This window comes from Nicotiana attenuata, unplaced genomic scaffold, assembly GCF_001879085.1.
Source record: "Nicotiana attenuata strain UT unplaced genomic scaffold, NIATTr2, whole genome shotgun sequence".
Lineage (NCBI taxonomy): Eukaryota > Viridiplantae > Streptophyta > Magnoliopsida > Solanales > Solanaceae > Nicotiana > Nicotiana attenuata.
The window spans coordinates 200,412-214,144 of record NW_017670438.1 but is presented as its reverse complement, the minus strand read 5'-3'; the positions used below and the strand labels follow the sequence as shown (position 1 = coordinate 214,144).

The following is a 13,733-nucleotide window of genomic DNA, read 5'->3' as shown; positions in this document are numbered from 1 at the left end:
GAAGGACTAAAAAGAAAACTAAAAATCTGAAGGAAGCCTTAGGCTTTGCCTATAAAAGGCACACCCATTGCCTTGTTTAACAAGTTTTGGAAGATCTGAAAATTCCCCAAAAAAAAATATATGTTCTGCAAGTTTGTACAAATTTGAAATTTGAATTCCAAAATTCCAAAACCAAATCTGAAATCTAGAATTAGAAAGCTCCTTTTAGATCAACAAAAGAAAATACAGCAGAAAAACTCAAAAAATACTGCTACATTGAAGCTCCTATTTAGATTGATTTAAAGTTCAGGTGTTATTTTGAGTTCCTAGTTGTTCCTAGTTTCATTTCTCCAGCTCTTTTGGTTTTATTCCAGTGATTTTGATCAGTTCATTGACTGATTTGGTGTCAAAATATTTCCTGGGTTAATTTCAAGCTCAAATGGGACTTCAGTCAAGTTATTTTAATCATCCGGTGGTTTGTTATCATTTGTAATCTGGTCCTGGGTGTCTTGACATTATTTTGGGTTGAAATTGATTTGTTGCTGCTGGCTTACGTCTGCTGCTTTGCTATTTGCTACTGATTCTCCTTCTTCTTTCATATTTGCCATAATTCCAGGTATTAACTCCTATCCTATTGTATTGGTGCCGATTCGAAGTGCATATGCAATAAGACTGCTCCTTCATTTGCCTCTGAAGACCGTGCCTGTTTGGACTGTGATGATAGACTTACTTATTAGTGTAGGTTTAAATTCTGATGATATGTACATAAATTTGAATTGTGTGATTAGGACTGTTGAGATTATTAAATTGAAGTATTCATTCAGTGGTGTTGTAGGTTAGTTTAGTATCATGTTCAATTAGATTTCGTTTTGTTACTGAGATCGGAATTGTTCTGGACGGCTTTAGCCTGTTATAGACTGTTTTGAATTTCAGAACGTATCTAGTGATGATAGGCTCAATTTGTTTAAGAATGATTGTTAAGTTCCATTTGTTCAATAAGGTCAGTAGGTTCAATGGTAAATTATTCAATAAATTGTTAATTCAGGTCAAAGAACTAAAATCAGAAATTTTCGGTAATACTTGTTTTGCGTTAAAATCAGAATTCAGTCCAGTAGTGAAAAGATTGGCCCATTATTTGTTGAATTGGTATCCTTTAATTATAATTTGAGTTCTTGTGGGTGAGACGCACGCTGAGGCCCAAAATTGTTATAAGCCCAAAAATCATTTAAACTATATTAGGAATATGGGGATTAATTTGCAAATATAGATTTAGGTTTTCGAGTTAAGTAGCGGGTTCAAATTAAGAGGGTCCTCCCTTTTGTTTGAATTCGGACTTGAACTTGAGGCCCGAATTTATAAATGCGAATTAATTAGGGCCCTTTTAGAGACAACACTGTAATAGAAAATCATAGTTTCTTTTAGGATGGCCTTTAAATAAAACATGAGACGAGCCTCGCCGCATAAAACATATAAATTGCGGGGCCCTCATTAAATACTATGTTAAAATATTTTAGAAATCGGGTAAGCCATTTAGCAAATTTCCATGGCTTCCCGCAAAGATATCAACACGCTAGTTGCTTTAGGCGTGTTATTTAATAATTTTACCTTCCTAAACTCGGGTGTGCATTTCATGCAACCCAAATCCAAATCCCAAAACGTTGAATAAGAGGTGTTGAGGATCCAGGTGCATTTCATGTGACGTGATCCAAAAGCACGCTCTTAAACGGCGTTCACTTTCGTAAAAAATAATTAAAGCGGTAAATAATCTCAAAAATTGCATTATAGGTGGGAATGTGTATAAAACCAGATGTTTAGCCATTTATAATAATTTAAGCGACCGTGCTAGAACCACGGGATCCGGGGGTGCCTAACACCTTCCCTCGGGTCAACAGAATTCCTTACACAGAATTTCTGGTTCGCAGACTCCAATTGGGAAGTCGAAATTTTCCTCGATTTGGGATTTAAGTTAAACCGGTGATTTGGGACACCAAAAGTTAATCCTATCCCAAGTGGCGACTCTGAAAAATAAATAAATAATCCCATTTCGAATAATGTCACTTTAAATGGAAAAACTCCCTTATACATTTATCCTTCGGGGTAGATGTGTAAAAAAGGAGGTGTGACATATCCCATACTAGCAAACGCCCTAGAATTGTAAGATTTTGAAACAGATGAAGGGATATTCAGAGATAGAAATATTATGAGCTTTCAGGATGTGAGTGATGGCCATACTATAGGGCAGACTGGTGGGATCATTAACACTTTCAATCATAAAATTTATGACCTAGGAAAACAGCTTGATCTTGAGTATTGTTACTAGGCAAAAGACAAGAAAGGTATCTATTTGAGAGAATGTGGAGAAAGAGCCAGTATGAGGAAGTAGAGTAGTTGCAACAATGTGGGCTAGAACACGAGTTTCAAAGCTAACATCACTTGGACCTAACTGGTTTGGGAGGTATTCAGATGAACACTCAGCACTACAACGTTTTGCTTGATCAAAGGTGATTTCAAAATCATCAGGCCGGGAATTTTTTAAAAGCATGGGAAAACCAGAACACTTACACTGAAAAATTGAGTCAAACATGGCACAATCAAGGAAAAAGCTCTTTCCTAACACTAAGGATTCCAACTTGTCAGACTTACTAGAGCGAAGATTTGCATAAAACATTCTCACTAGGGTTCATAGACTTTAGGAGGGGGAACGGAAAAGAATTTTGACCAGCCTTTATAAACAAACAGATCTTTTACCTTACAGTTTAGGGGTTCCATGTCATCAAGGTCGACTACCGTGCCATGAGCGATTGGCTTGCCTTTCAGAGAAATAAAAAAATCTCTGTTTGGAGAATCCCAGAAATTCAGGTCAGACTCTAAAGAACTAGAGAGATCTATTTTTCGATTTCTTTGGAGTAAAGGATTCAGGAGATTCTTCCAAAGGTCTTTTTCCTAGGGATTTTTCTCCTAAAATATGAGAATGATCTGAGAGTTCCGCCTGAGAGGAGGCAAAACCTTCTGAATGGCTGGACCCTGGGTCTACTTGTTCTAGAGGCTGTGGAGGGGGTTTCGCCCTAGAGCGAGTACTTTTCCTGGTGGAGGCTGAGGAATTTTTAGAGTGTTTAGCCATGGAAGAAATTTGGTTGAAGAAAGTTTCAGAGAGCGTTTCTAGGTGATGAGAACGATGGAGATTGAAAGAGGGTTTCAGGGATTAAAAGAGGAGTTTCTGACGGTTGGGTACAGGAAAGGAAAGGGTGTCAGTTGAACAAGCGTGATGATCGGTTTTCCTTCTTTGAACTCTGCAACTGATGTGAAAATAGAGGGAATTCGGAGGCACAATTAATGATTAAAAAAAATAAAGTTTAAACATTAGGCATATAAAATATAAAAATATTACATAGGTCCTAATATTAATGATCAATGGAAATAATACCAAGTAATTCTCTTAAAAAGCAAAATCTGTCCTCTAGTAAAGGCTTAGTGAATATATCCGCTAATTGATCAGTAGTTCCAATAAAAGATAATTCTGTATTTCCCTTAAGAATGTGATCTCTAATGAAATGATGCTTGATGTCTATATGTTTTGCCTTAGAATGTGCAGCAAATAGGCAAGTAACTTATTATAGAGATAAGAATGGGGATGAGAGGATACAGACACTCAACAATATGCATAACCACTACAAAGCAACAATGAATTATTTATCTTCTGATTTCCTTGGTTCCTACATGCACAGTGCACGCTCTCTTTTCAGCCAGGGTCCCATACGTAATTTTCTAAAATCGCAAATGTGACCTCTCGGTCAATTTGATTCACAACAGTGAGGACGATCAAGAATCTTCTCCTTTTCACTTTTCTGCTCTTTTTGTTATTTATTTGAGGAATATGTACCTTTGGAATCGTCAACTTCAAGTTGAGAGTTCTTCTTCTTTACGAATAACAAGGTATTATCCATTGAAGGTAGATCTGGCAGAAACTGCAGAGGAACGAACCAATGCTTTGTAGCGTCAGAATATATAGTCCTCCGAAAGAACTATAGATGTGTAACAAACTGGATATCAAACCCAAACCAACTGACTATATTACTCACTAACGGAATTACAATAACCAAATAGCAATAGAACAGTAGAAAATAACACTAAAGGAAATAGAGAGTAGATGAGGAGAGAAATTGCAATCTAAAGAGGGGATGAGAAACTAGAGCGAACAGGATGAGAGACTGACTGAGTGAGACTTCAACATAATTGACATACCCCTTCATTCTACCCGCTAGCCCCTTTTTAAAATAGTTACTAATTGGGCCTGGATCCCAACTTAATCTTTGTGATGGTCTTCTGGTCTTATTTCTCGGCCCAATAGCGGCTTGTGTGACAACATTGCAAGTAGGTATTTTTACATTCCTATACCATATAGGAAACCTTATTACCCTTAATGTTTAAGGTTTGATATAATTATATTTAGTGTACCAAATTACCAATTCTATACCATAGTGTATTTTAAGAGTACAATTAATGCAGCATATATCCCTCCTTAATTCAAGGTACCAAAAATGGGCCGCTTTTTTTTGTTCTGTATCTTTTAGCAGCTTCTCTCCTTCGTTTACATTAAACATATTCCTGAATATATTCCTTCTCCCTCCTTCTTTCACTATTTTCAACTTCCCCTTCACCGTTTCTGAAAACTTTGGCCCCAATTTCACTGCAAAACATCAAAATAGGAAAATATTTTTATTGTTTTCTTAAAGAAGGAAAAAGGAAAAGAATGAACTAGATGTAAATAGACGCATACCATGCTCACGAATTCTATAAGCATAACTTTTTGCCTTTTTCCCAATTTCCTCTTCTACATAATTATAGCAGAATCATCTTGACCTGCAATTAATATCAATGAATAAAAGAGTTAGGAAAAATGAGTTTTGTTTAATTTTCCTATTTTTCATAAATATTCTGGACATACTTCGTTTTGACTGAAATTCAGATTGAAAGTCGAAGAAGAAGACATATTGCAGAAATTGTAGATAAATTGTAGATAAATTGTAGACTGTTTTTTGCAGAAGATTTTGTAGAAGTTTTAGTCGTTTTGGATTTGTGAAAACAGAAAACAATGCATCTACAATCAGAATACAGATAATCTACAATTTATCTACAAAATATCTACAAACTGGATACATTGAATTTTAATATCCCAATTCCCATTTCAATTGTAGATATAGTGAAAATTTTGTAGTCATCCATTTTAGGATGTCAGACATTTTGAAATCAACAATTTCTAATCATAGATTGTAGTTTATTTTGTCGTATAAATGTAGTAACTTTGTAGATAATTTTGAAAACAACATTGCTTTATTCTTTCATTAAACTGATTTGTAGTTTAATTGTAGGCAAATGTAGTAATTTTGTAGATAATACCGTAAAACCATAGTTCTATGCAATTTCGAACTATACAAACCTGCACTTGTTTTATCGTTGGTGATTGCCAATTCCATATTGAAATCTCGTACACTTATACATAACGAATATGAACCTAAGTTTCTATTCTCCTTTTTGGTCTCCATATACATACGAACCCCCATATCATTCTAAATTTGTTCGTTTTTTTGGATTTCTAGATTGAGAGAAAAAAAGATGAAGAACAGATATATGATCGCCAATTTGATTTCTGAAAACGACGAAGAACAGAATATAGCAATTTTGAGTTGTTGAATCTCGAAGATTTGAACTCTACAATTTGAATTCAGTTTGTTGAAGTTGTTCGTAGTTGAATCTGTTCGTACTTTTTGAAGCTGTTCGTACCTTTTTTTTTAATTTTTGAATCGTAGTTTAAGAGAAAAATACGCAGATGAGAAATCTCCTTTCCGATTCAAAAATTGAATTTAATGTAGAATCAATCAATCCCAAGATTCTTTCCTGATTTTTAGCGCGTTTTTAAGGGAATATTCTGCCCTTTTAATACCTAATAAACGAATGGTATAGAAATTGTAGGAAAATGTGGACTAGGCGGGTAATTTAGATACTATGCACATATTTGGTAATAAAGTTTCATATATGGTATAGGAAGGAAAAAATCCCTTGCAAGTATCTACATTGGGCTGAGGCTGGTTCGTAACAAGATGGAATTCCGAGATATGCATACCTTGCCATCAACAAATCATTATCTGATGAATCTCTAAGACACTACAGCAGTAACATGATAAAACAAAATTCTTAAATGTGTTCTCCTAGTCAGTATCCACCACCCTCCAGGCTCCAGCTAGTATTATAAGTTCTAATAATCCCTTGTTGTCGGGTCCTTTCCCGGACCCGTGCATAGCGGAAACTTAGTGCACCGGGCTGCCCTTTTTTAGAAAACACTGACTGACACCTATACTATAGATCATATACAATTAAGTTACAATCCATCTGCACTCATCCTGTCCGCAATGCTAGAATTCTTGAAAGATAAGGAAAAGGAAAAAATAACCACTCACAGCATTGACTTATGACTTGACATTTTATTCAAGAACTCACTGTCATCTCTATTTCTGCAGAACAAAAAAAAAGAAAATAGCCATAAACAAAGAAAAATGAAATGTTAGATTTCCCAATAAGAGAAAATTATAGCAAGAAAGAGCATATAGGTAGAAGAACTTCTATACAGAACTCTAATATATATAATTTTTACGCTGTCAGTGCAATTTAACTTATTAAAGCCTTATTATTCTATTATCTAGGTTATTCTATTAAAAAGTTGAACATATAACCCCAATAGTATGAGACGCCAGCTTTTATTATTGGACCAGAATTTCATAGGAAAAGATCTTTTAAAAATTTTAATACTTATTTTGGAAATGTGTAGTTTAGATTACAAAAACTATCTCTATTTATACAAAAAGGTGATTATAATATAAAATTGATTGTACTGATAGCTCTAAACATCAATATTCTATAAACCAATCATGTAATCAAACTGAAAAAAGATTAAATCAAGTAAAATATTCTTGACCAAACAAGCCTTAGCCTCAGCATATATGAATTGGACACAAATACAAGCAACTATTATCAGACGTTTGATTCGGCTTGAAGCCTAAATCTTCAGTTTCCTTCTCTTCAATCCGGATGAGATTTTGAGTAGTCGGTATTAGTTGTGCACCGACAGCTTGCGATGTCATGGATGAGGAAGAAGATGTCTAACAAGCTTAAGAGATCTGGAGCTCAACAGATGTTCCATAGTTGCATGTCCTGTTGAATCTGCTCGGCTGAATTCCCGACAGATTTTTCACAGTCGCTTATATCAATTAGAGCAAGTGTGATTATATCTGCAAAATCTTGGGGAATTGAATTCAAATACCAGCAACCTTTTAGAAATAGTTGTTCAAGGCGCGGAAAGTGATCACAACTAGCTTTCCAGTATCGAATCTCCAAATCTTCCAGTAGTAGGAATGTCAAGCAAGGAAAACCTTCATCCACTTCCCACTCCTCGCCTGTGAAGGCACTCCCTTCTAGTTTAAGGGACTCGAGTTTGGGCAACTTACTAACAATGCTCAAATCCTTGCACTGCAAATAAGTCCCGCGAAAAGCTAATTTCTTGAGGTTCTGTGGAAAAGCATCTGGAGGAGTAGGAGCAAAGGTGGCGAAAAAGAGGTATATGAATTCTCCATCGAAATTTCTGTTACTTTTTGCCTCCCAATAAGAAAGTCTTCTGGAGCAGCACCTGAAGGTGCAATGCTTTCCACAAAGCAAGCAGCAAGTGGATAACTAAGATGAAATTCCAATTCCTCGAGCTCATCTAAGTAGCGAAAATCATACAGGTCCTCGCAACTACCAAAGTCTTCTTGGACGCTACGTATTTACAACTTCTTTAAATTGGGAAATAGTCTAAAGAAAGACTCAGTACAATACCAAGGATTCCATCCGGACAGACACTGCAAATTCCAAACAAATGTGCCTCAGTTGAGGCATCATCAAAATTTCCGATGGTAATATCAGAGGATATGGCTGAGGTTGCGGATTTGGAAGATTTAATTCAAAAGTTTGCAAATAACATAGGCTAGAAATTGATGGAGGAATGTCTATTGACGAGGGAATTATCTCTCTATGTCTTAGATAGAACTCACTAGCTAGCGATGGAGGAATGTCTATTGATGAGGGAAGTCTAACTCTAGCTCTTAGATAATACTCCAAGGCAGGAGAGAGAGTCAAAGCAAGGTATCTCAAGTGAATTAAATCAAGTATCCTACTTGGAAAAGCATCACATCTCACTAAAGCAATATCTAGTACTCTTACTAGCTTGAAAGGGAAAATCCTTGGCATGAACGAATGCTCTCTAAAACAAAAAAGAGAATGGACCTCATTATTAGTATACCTAGCAAATTTTTCCTCAAGATTATGGGCAGATATTTTCAATTGGATGCTTATCCGACATCGATTCTTAGAGGAAAAATACAAGGATTGCGCGCGTGGATTTCGGTTATTCTCTTCCCTAATAACATTTCACAAAGTTAACGTTTCGAGCTCCCCTCAAGCAGAGTTCACGGGTCACATCATGCATTCCACAACTCTCGATTTTTTTATTGAAACTCATTTTGTGGATGGAAATTAAACTTCTGTCGATAAGATCTTTTAGATATTTTTCTGCCACTTCTTCTATGCTTTTCATCTCTTCTACCTTCAAGAATCCCTCTGCTGACCATAATTCCACAAGTTTATCGATAAAAATCAGTTCATCTTCTGGAAAGATTGCGATATAGAAAGCATGGTTTTAGGTGATGAGGCAAGTGATGGTAACTCAAAGCCAGCACTCTCATGCATTGGGCTTCAAAATCTGTGCTTACCACTGAACTTACACTCTCAGCAACACTTTGCCACTCATCCAATGCTTTGCCAATTTTGGAGAGAAGTCCGGCAATCACAAGAATTGCTAGAGGCAATTTAATGCAATTTGCTTCCCAATTGTTTCAAATTCAGAGGAAAATGATTCTTTCTGAAAGACCTTCCTATGTAGTAAATTCCAACTTTCATCAAAATTCAACAGACGCACTTGATAAGGAGGCTTACCTGAGCTAGCACATTCAGCCACCTCCATATTTCGAGTGGTTAGGAGTATTCGACTCCCGTTGTTACAGTCTGGGAAACATAGTTTTATATCATCCCAAGCTTCTGTTGTCCATATGTCATCAATGACAATCAAGTACCTCCCGCATTTTAGAAGCTTTTGCAGTCTGTCCGCTAGTTGCCCGTTCTCTTGCTGCTCATGAAATTCATCAGACTTTCCACCTACAGAAGAAAGAAGGCCTACGAGTACATTTCTCGCACAATACTCTTGTGAAAGAGTTGCTTTTGCACAAACGTCAAAGCGAGATATGATGATTGGATCAGAGTAAATTTTGTTAGCCAACGTTGTTTTGCCGATGCCCCCCATCCCTACAATTGAGACAACTTCTAGTTCCCTTGCTCCTCTAGAAAGTTCATCCTGCATGATCTCGAACTCATTTTCAAGGCCAACCATCTTATTCTCGGGCTCTACAGCATGTTCAGATGTAGAGGCAACAATCAAATTTTGCGCTTCCAGGTCTTCGTTAGTGTTGTTCTTGTTTTTCTTTGCCATCCACTTCTTCATGGTGGAACCAATGCGTCCAACTGCTACTTTCATGAAAAACAAAGTTTCCAAGAAACTATTCTTCGTGAAATCGGGGTTTTTCCTGCAAAATTTCTTGATTCCGAGTCAACCATATCTCCTGCCCTGCATGCTAGCTCTGTGATTTCAGCTTCCAAGCTTGTCAATACCTCAAGATCGTCTGTTCGTTTCCATGGTTTCTCCATATTAGCTCTCAAGGATTCAAGCTTTTCATATTCAAGGGGAGGTGCCATGGTGTATGTTGTTCGCTGATGATATAGTTTTGATCGATGAGTCGCATAGCGGTGTTAATGAGAAACTGGAGGTGTGGAGGCAGGCTCTGGAGTCCAAAGGTTTCAAGTTGAGTAGGACCAAGACGGAATATCTGGAGTGTAAGTTCAGTGGCGTGTCGGGGGAAGCGGACGGGGTGGTGAGGCTCGACTCACAAGTCATCCCCAAGAGACAAAGTTTCAAGTACCTAGGGTCTATTATCCAGGGAGATGGGGAGACTGACGGGGATGTCACGCAACGCATTGGGGTGGGGTGGATGAAGTGGCGGTTAGCATCTGGAGTCCTGTGTGACAAGAGGGTACCACCGAAACTCAAAGGTAAGTTCTACAGAGCGGTGGTTAGGCCGGCTATGTTATATGGGGTTGAGTGTTGGTCAGTCAAGAATTCACACATCCAGAAGATGAAAGTAGCCGAGATGAGGATGTTGAGATGGATGTGCGGGCATACTAAACTGGATAAGATAAGGAATGAAGATATTCGGGAGAAGGTAGGCGTTGCCCCCGTGGACGACAAGATGCGGGAAGCGAGGCTTAGGTGGTTTGGACACGTGCGGAGGAGAACCATAGATTCTCCGGTTAGGAGGTGCGAGCGGTTGGCTTTGGCAGGTATGAGAAGAGGTAGAGGGAGGCCTAAGAAGAATTGGGGCGAAGTGATCAGGCAAGACATGGCGCGACTTCAGATTTCCGAGGACATGGCTCTTGATAGGAACGTGTGGAGGTCGAGCATTAGGGTTGTAGGCTCGGGGGTAGTTCATAGTTTTTCCCTCTTTGTACCGGGTAGTCTGATAGAGTTTTGCCTATGTCTGGTAGCGGTCTATGTTTGCATAGGATTGTATTATTGCACTCCTTTTCCCTTATTTGGTGTATTTTAAGATATTATTACTTCTCTTGCTTCTTTTGTTGTTACAGATCTCTTCTTGCGTTTCTTTTCTGATATTATTATCTCTTCTGTTGAGCCAAGGGTCTCCCGGAAACAGCCTCTCTACCCTTCCGGGGTAGGGGTAAGGTCTTCGTACATCCTACCCTCCCGAGACCCCACTAGTGGGATTTTACTGGGTATGTTGTTGTTGTTGATTCAAGCTTTTCATAGAATGATTGATAATTACATCCAGTAACTTGCATTGATTGTTGTATGATGTTCATAAGGGAAGTAATAGCAACATAAGCCATGTCTCTCTTTCTCTCTTATGTGTTTTATGACAATAGGGAGAGTTTGTGCATAAACAAGACAGAATCTCTCAGTTTGATAGTAGAGGCACTGTAATAAGCTTGTATTCTCACAATTTAAAAACAGAAGAAGCAAAGGGTCTTTCTTTTATTTATTGAATTTGTCCATGAGAAAAGGAGACTTGGCGTAACTGGTAAAGTTGTTGTCATGTGACCAGCAGATCACGGGTTCGAGCCGTGGTAACAGCAGTGTAAGGCTGCGTACAATAGACTCATGTGGTCCGGCCCTTCACCGAACCCCGCGCATAGCGGGGACTTAGTGCACCGGACTGCTCTTTTTGTCCATGAGACACGCGCCAACACGGAAAACGAAAAGAATCAAAGGAAAAAAAAGCATCAAAGAAAATTCTATTGAATACTATCTTATATCTTTGGGTCAAAAGCCAACTAAAGAAGATCTCATGGTGTAAAATCAGGGGTTTTGTTGGTTGGTCTCTTTTAAAAAACAGATTCTCCAATTCAGAAATGGAAATGAGAAGATTAGTGATAATTATCACATCCTAAAAGTATGCACTGACCTTACTTTGCTAATCTCTCAAATAAACAATTGGAAAGACAAAGACCAAAGGTCTCTTTTTTCTCTTAAATTTGTCAAAAAGACATATAGCTAACAGGGAAAAGGTGAAAGATTTATGATCAGCATCTGACCCTAAGATGCCCACTAATCAAATTGCTAATAAAATAATTCCTAATATAGAAAAAAATACATCTATTGTGCTACAACATTGACAAATATCTGTGCTTAATGTTCCAAATATGTTCTTGTAAATGTATCATGAAAAGGGTAATGACATTCATTCATCTCTGTATAATTTCATTCAGCTTAATATGTATTAAAGCAATGTTAACTTGTATTATCATTTCCTCCCAACCCCCTTGAACAACACAGTAATCATCTTCTTTTTTTTTGGGGGGGGACACCGGGGAGGCGGGGATGCACTTAAATTATTGTTTTTTACCTGCGCTGGAATTTGATCCTGAGACCTCTTCATTCTACTTAATACAAACAGTAATAAAATTTCATTAGTATTAGAACCAAAATCATTGTCAGGTGACATTTTTATTATTAGTCGAAAATCATGCGACCCACTTATTAACTCACCATATAATCACATAACTATGATTAATTTAATATGCGTACACCAAAAATAAATGTGGTTTATATATATGCTTCTTTCACATGACCATGGTTAATTTATGCATATTCTACCACATTTAATCATTTAACAATAGTAAATTAACATGGTTTAGAGAAAACAACTGCTGCAAATAATTTTTTACACTCTAACAACTTTCTCCCAACAATCACCACCTCCACCCATCAAATTTTAGCCTTCTTTGTTATGACGGCGGTGTCCAGATCAATTACTATCCACCTTGAATATTTTATTGAATATTGATTATTTTTTACTAGCATAGGTACCTCACAAGTTAAGACCACACAGCTCACCTATCATTCCTATTGAACTTTCATCTTTTACAATTTAAACAGAGATAATCCTAAAAACACTTATATTTTATTCTTTGATCTCTTATATGTAAGAATAAAAATCTCTTGAAAGATTTGACATAAAACTAAAAAAAATGTAACAGACTACAAAATCAATTGACTCACGCCATTAACACAGGAGTACCCATTTTTTCTCTATGCTTAATCAAAATACCAGGCAACTACTTATGGTGCATGGGCTCAACTGAATCCTCTTTACCGGAAAATTATATTGCATCTTTAGAGAGAAATATTTTAAATATACATAAAAATTATCAAGTTCCCTTTACATTAAGAAAACTTTTAGTGTAACATTTCACTACTCCCCTTGTTCGAATTTCTGATTTTGCTACTACAACCCAGGAATCATTCACCATTATCACTAGAAAACTCGCAACACCACCGCCCAACTCCAATAAAAATACGCCTTGTCAATAATTAAATTTCGATACAGCATTTAGAAAAGACATCACAAATATCCAATTCTAACATAAAAACGTTTAGAAAGAACAAAACAGAACTCCATTGAAATGGGAATTACTAAATTGCACATTAGAGCCTGTTGTGTGATATACAATATGTACAACAGATTGGAGGATAAAAAAATTACAGGACAGACTGTAAAAGATGATATACCATTACATTAAAACGACATCCAAACTCATGCTACCTATGCCAAAATTTAGATATGAGAAAGGATTCACAAGATGTCTACTCAAACAGGTGACTTCTGAATCGATATTTCTTTAAGAGAACTAGCTAATCTTCGGAACACCTTAAGGTCATGGCCTGTTTTATCCTGCAGGAATGAAGGATGAAAAATGAAATCCTAAATTCTCATAATTAAGGAACAAGAGACAATTATAACAAGCATTAGCATGCAGGTTACAAAGTTTAAATATTGCTAAACATGGCTGAACAAGAGAATTATCACAAGCATTTGTCTTTTTTGAGAATCCTCAAGGGCCAATGGCGCGGTTCGAAACTCAATGAATAATGGGTCCGCCCCTCTACCCTTCTCCGCTTAAATATCATGTTTTGCAGCAGGTTTAGAACCCGTGACGCGCATAAAATCTACATCATGCATTGCGCTCTTACCATTAAACCAAAGCCTTGCGGGTGAGACTTATTACAAGCATTGGCATGCAAGTATAGGAAGTTTGCTGAA

The 13,733-nt window shown here is 37.1% G+C and overlaps 1 protein-coding gene and 1 pseudogene across 1 annotated transcript in view; both read right to left on the bottom strand.

Annotated features, from left to right (window-relative positions):
• Positions 1-7,146: 7,146 nt before the first annotated feature.
• On the bottom strand, positions 7,147-9,832 carry LOC109239415 (annotated as a pseudogene).
• Positions 9,833-13,034: 3,202 nt separating this feature from the next.
• LOC109239414 (nuclear pore complex protein NUP205) overlaps positions 13,035-13,733 on the bottom strand; it is a 35,295-nt gene continuing 34,596 nt past the window's right edge. The window contains exon 45 of the mRNA XM_019405980.1: positions 13,035-13,364. Within this exon, the coding sequence (XP_019261525.1) occupies positions 13,281-13,364 (84 nt within the window). The 3' untranslated portion in view covers positions 13,035-13,280. The remainder of the gene's footprint in view (positions 13,365-13,733) is intronic.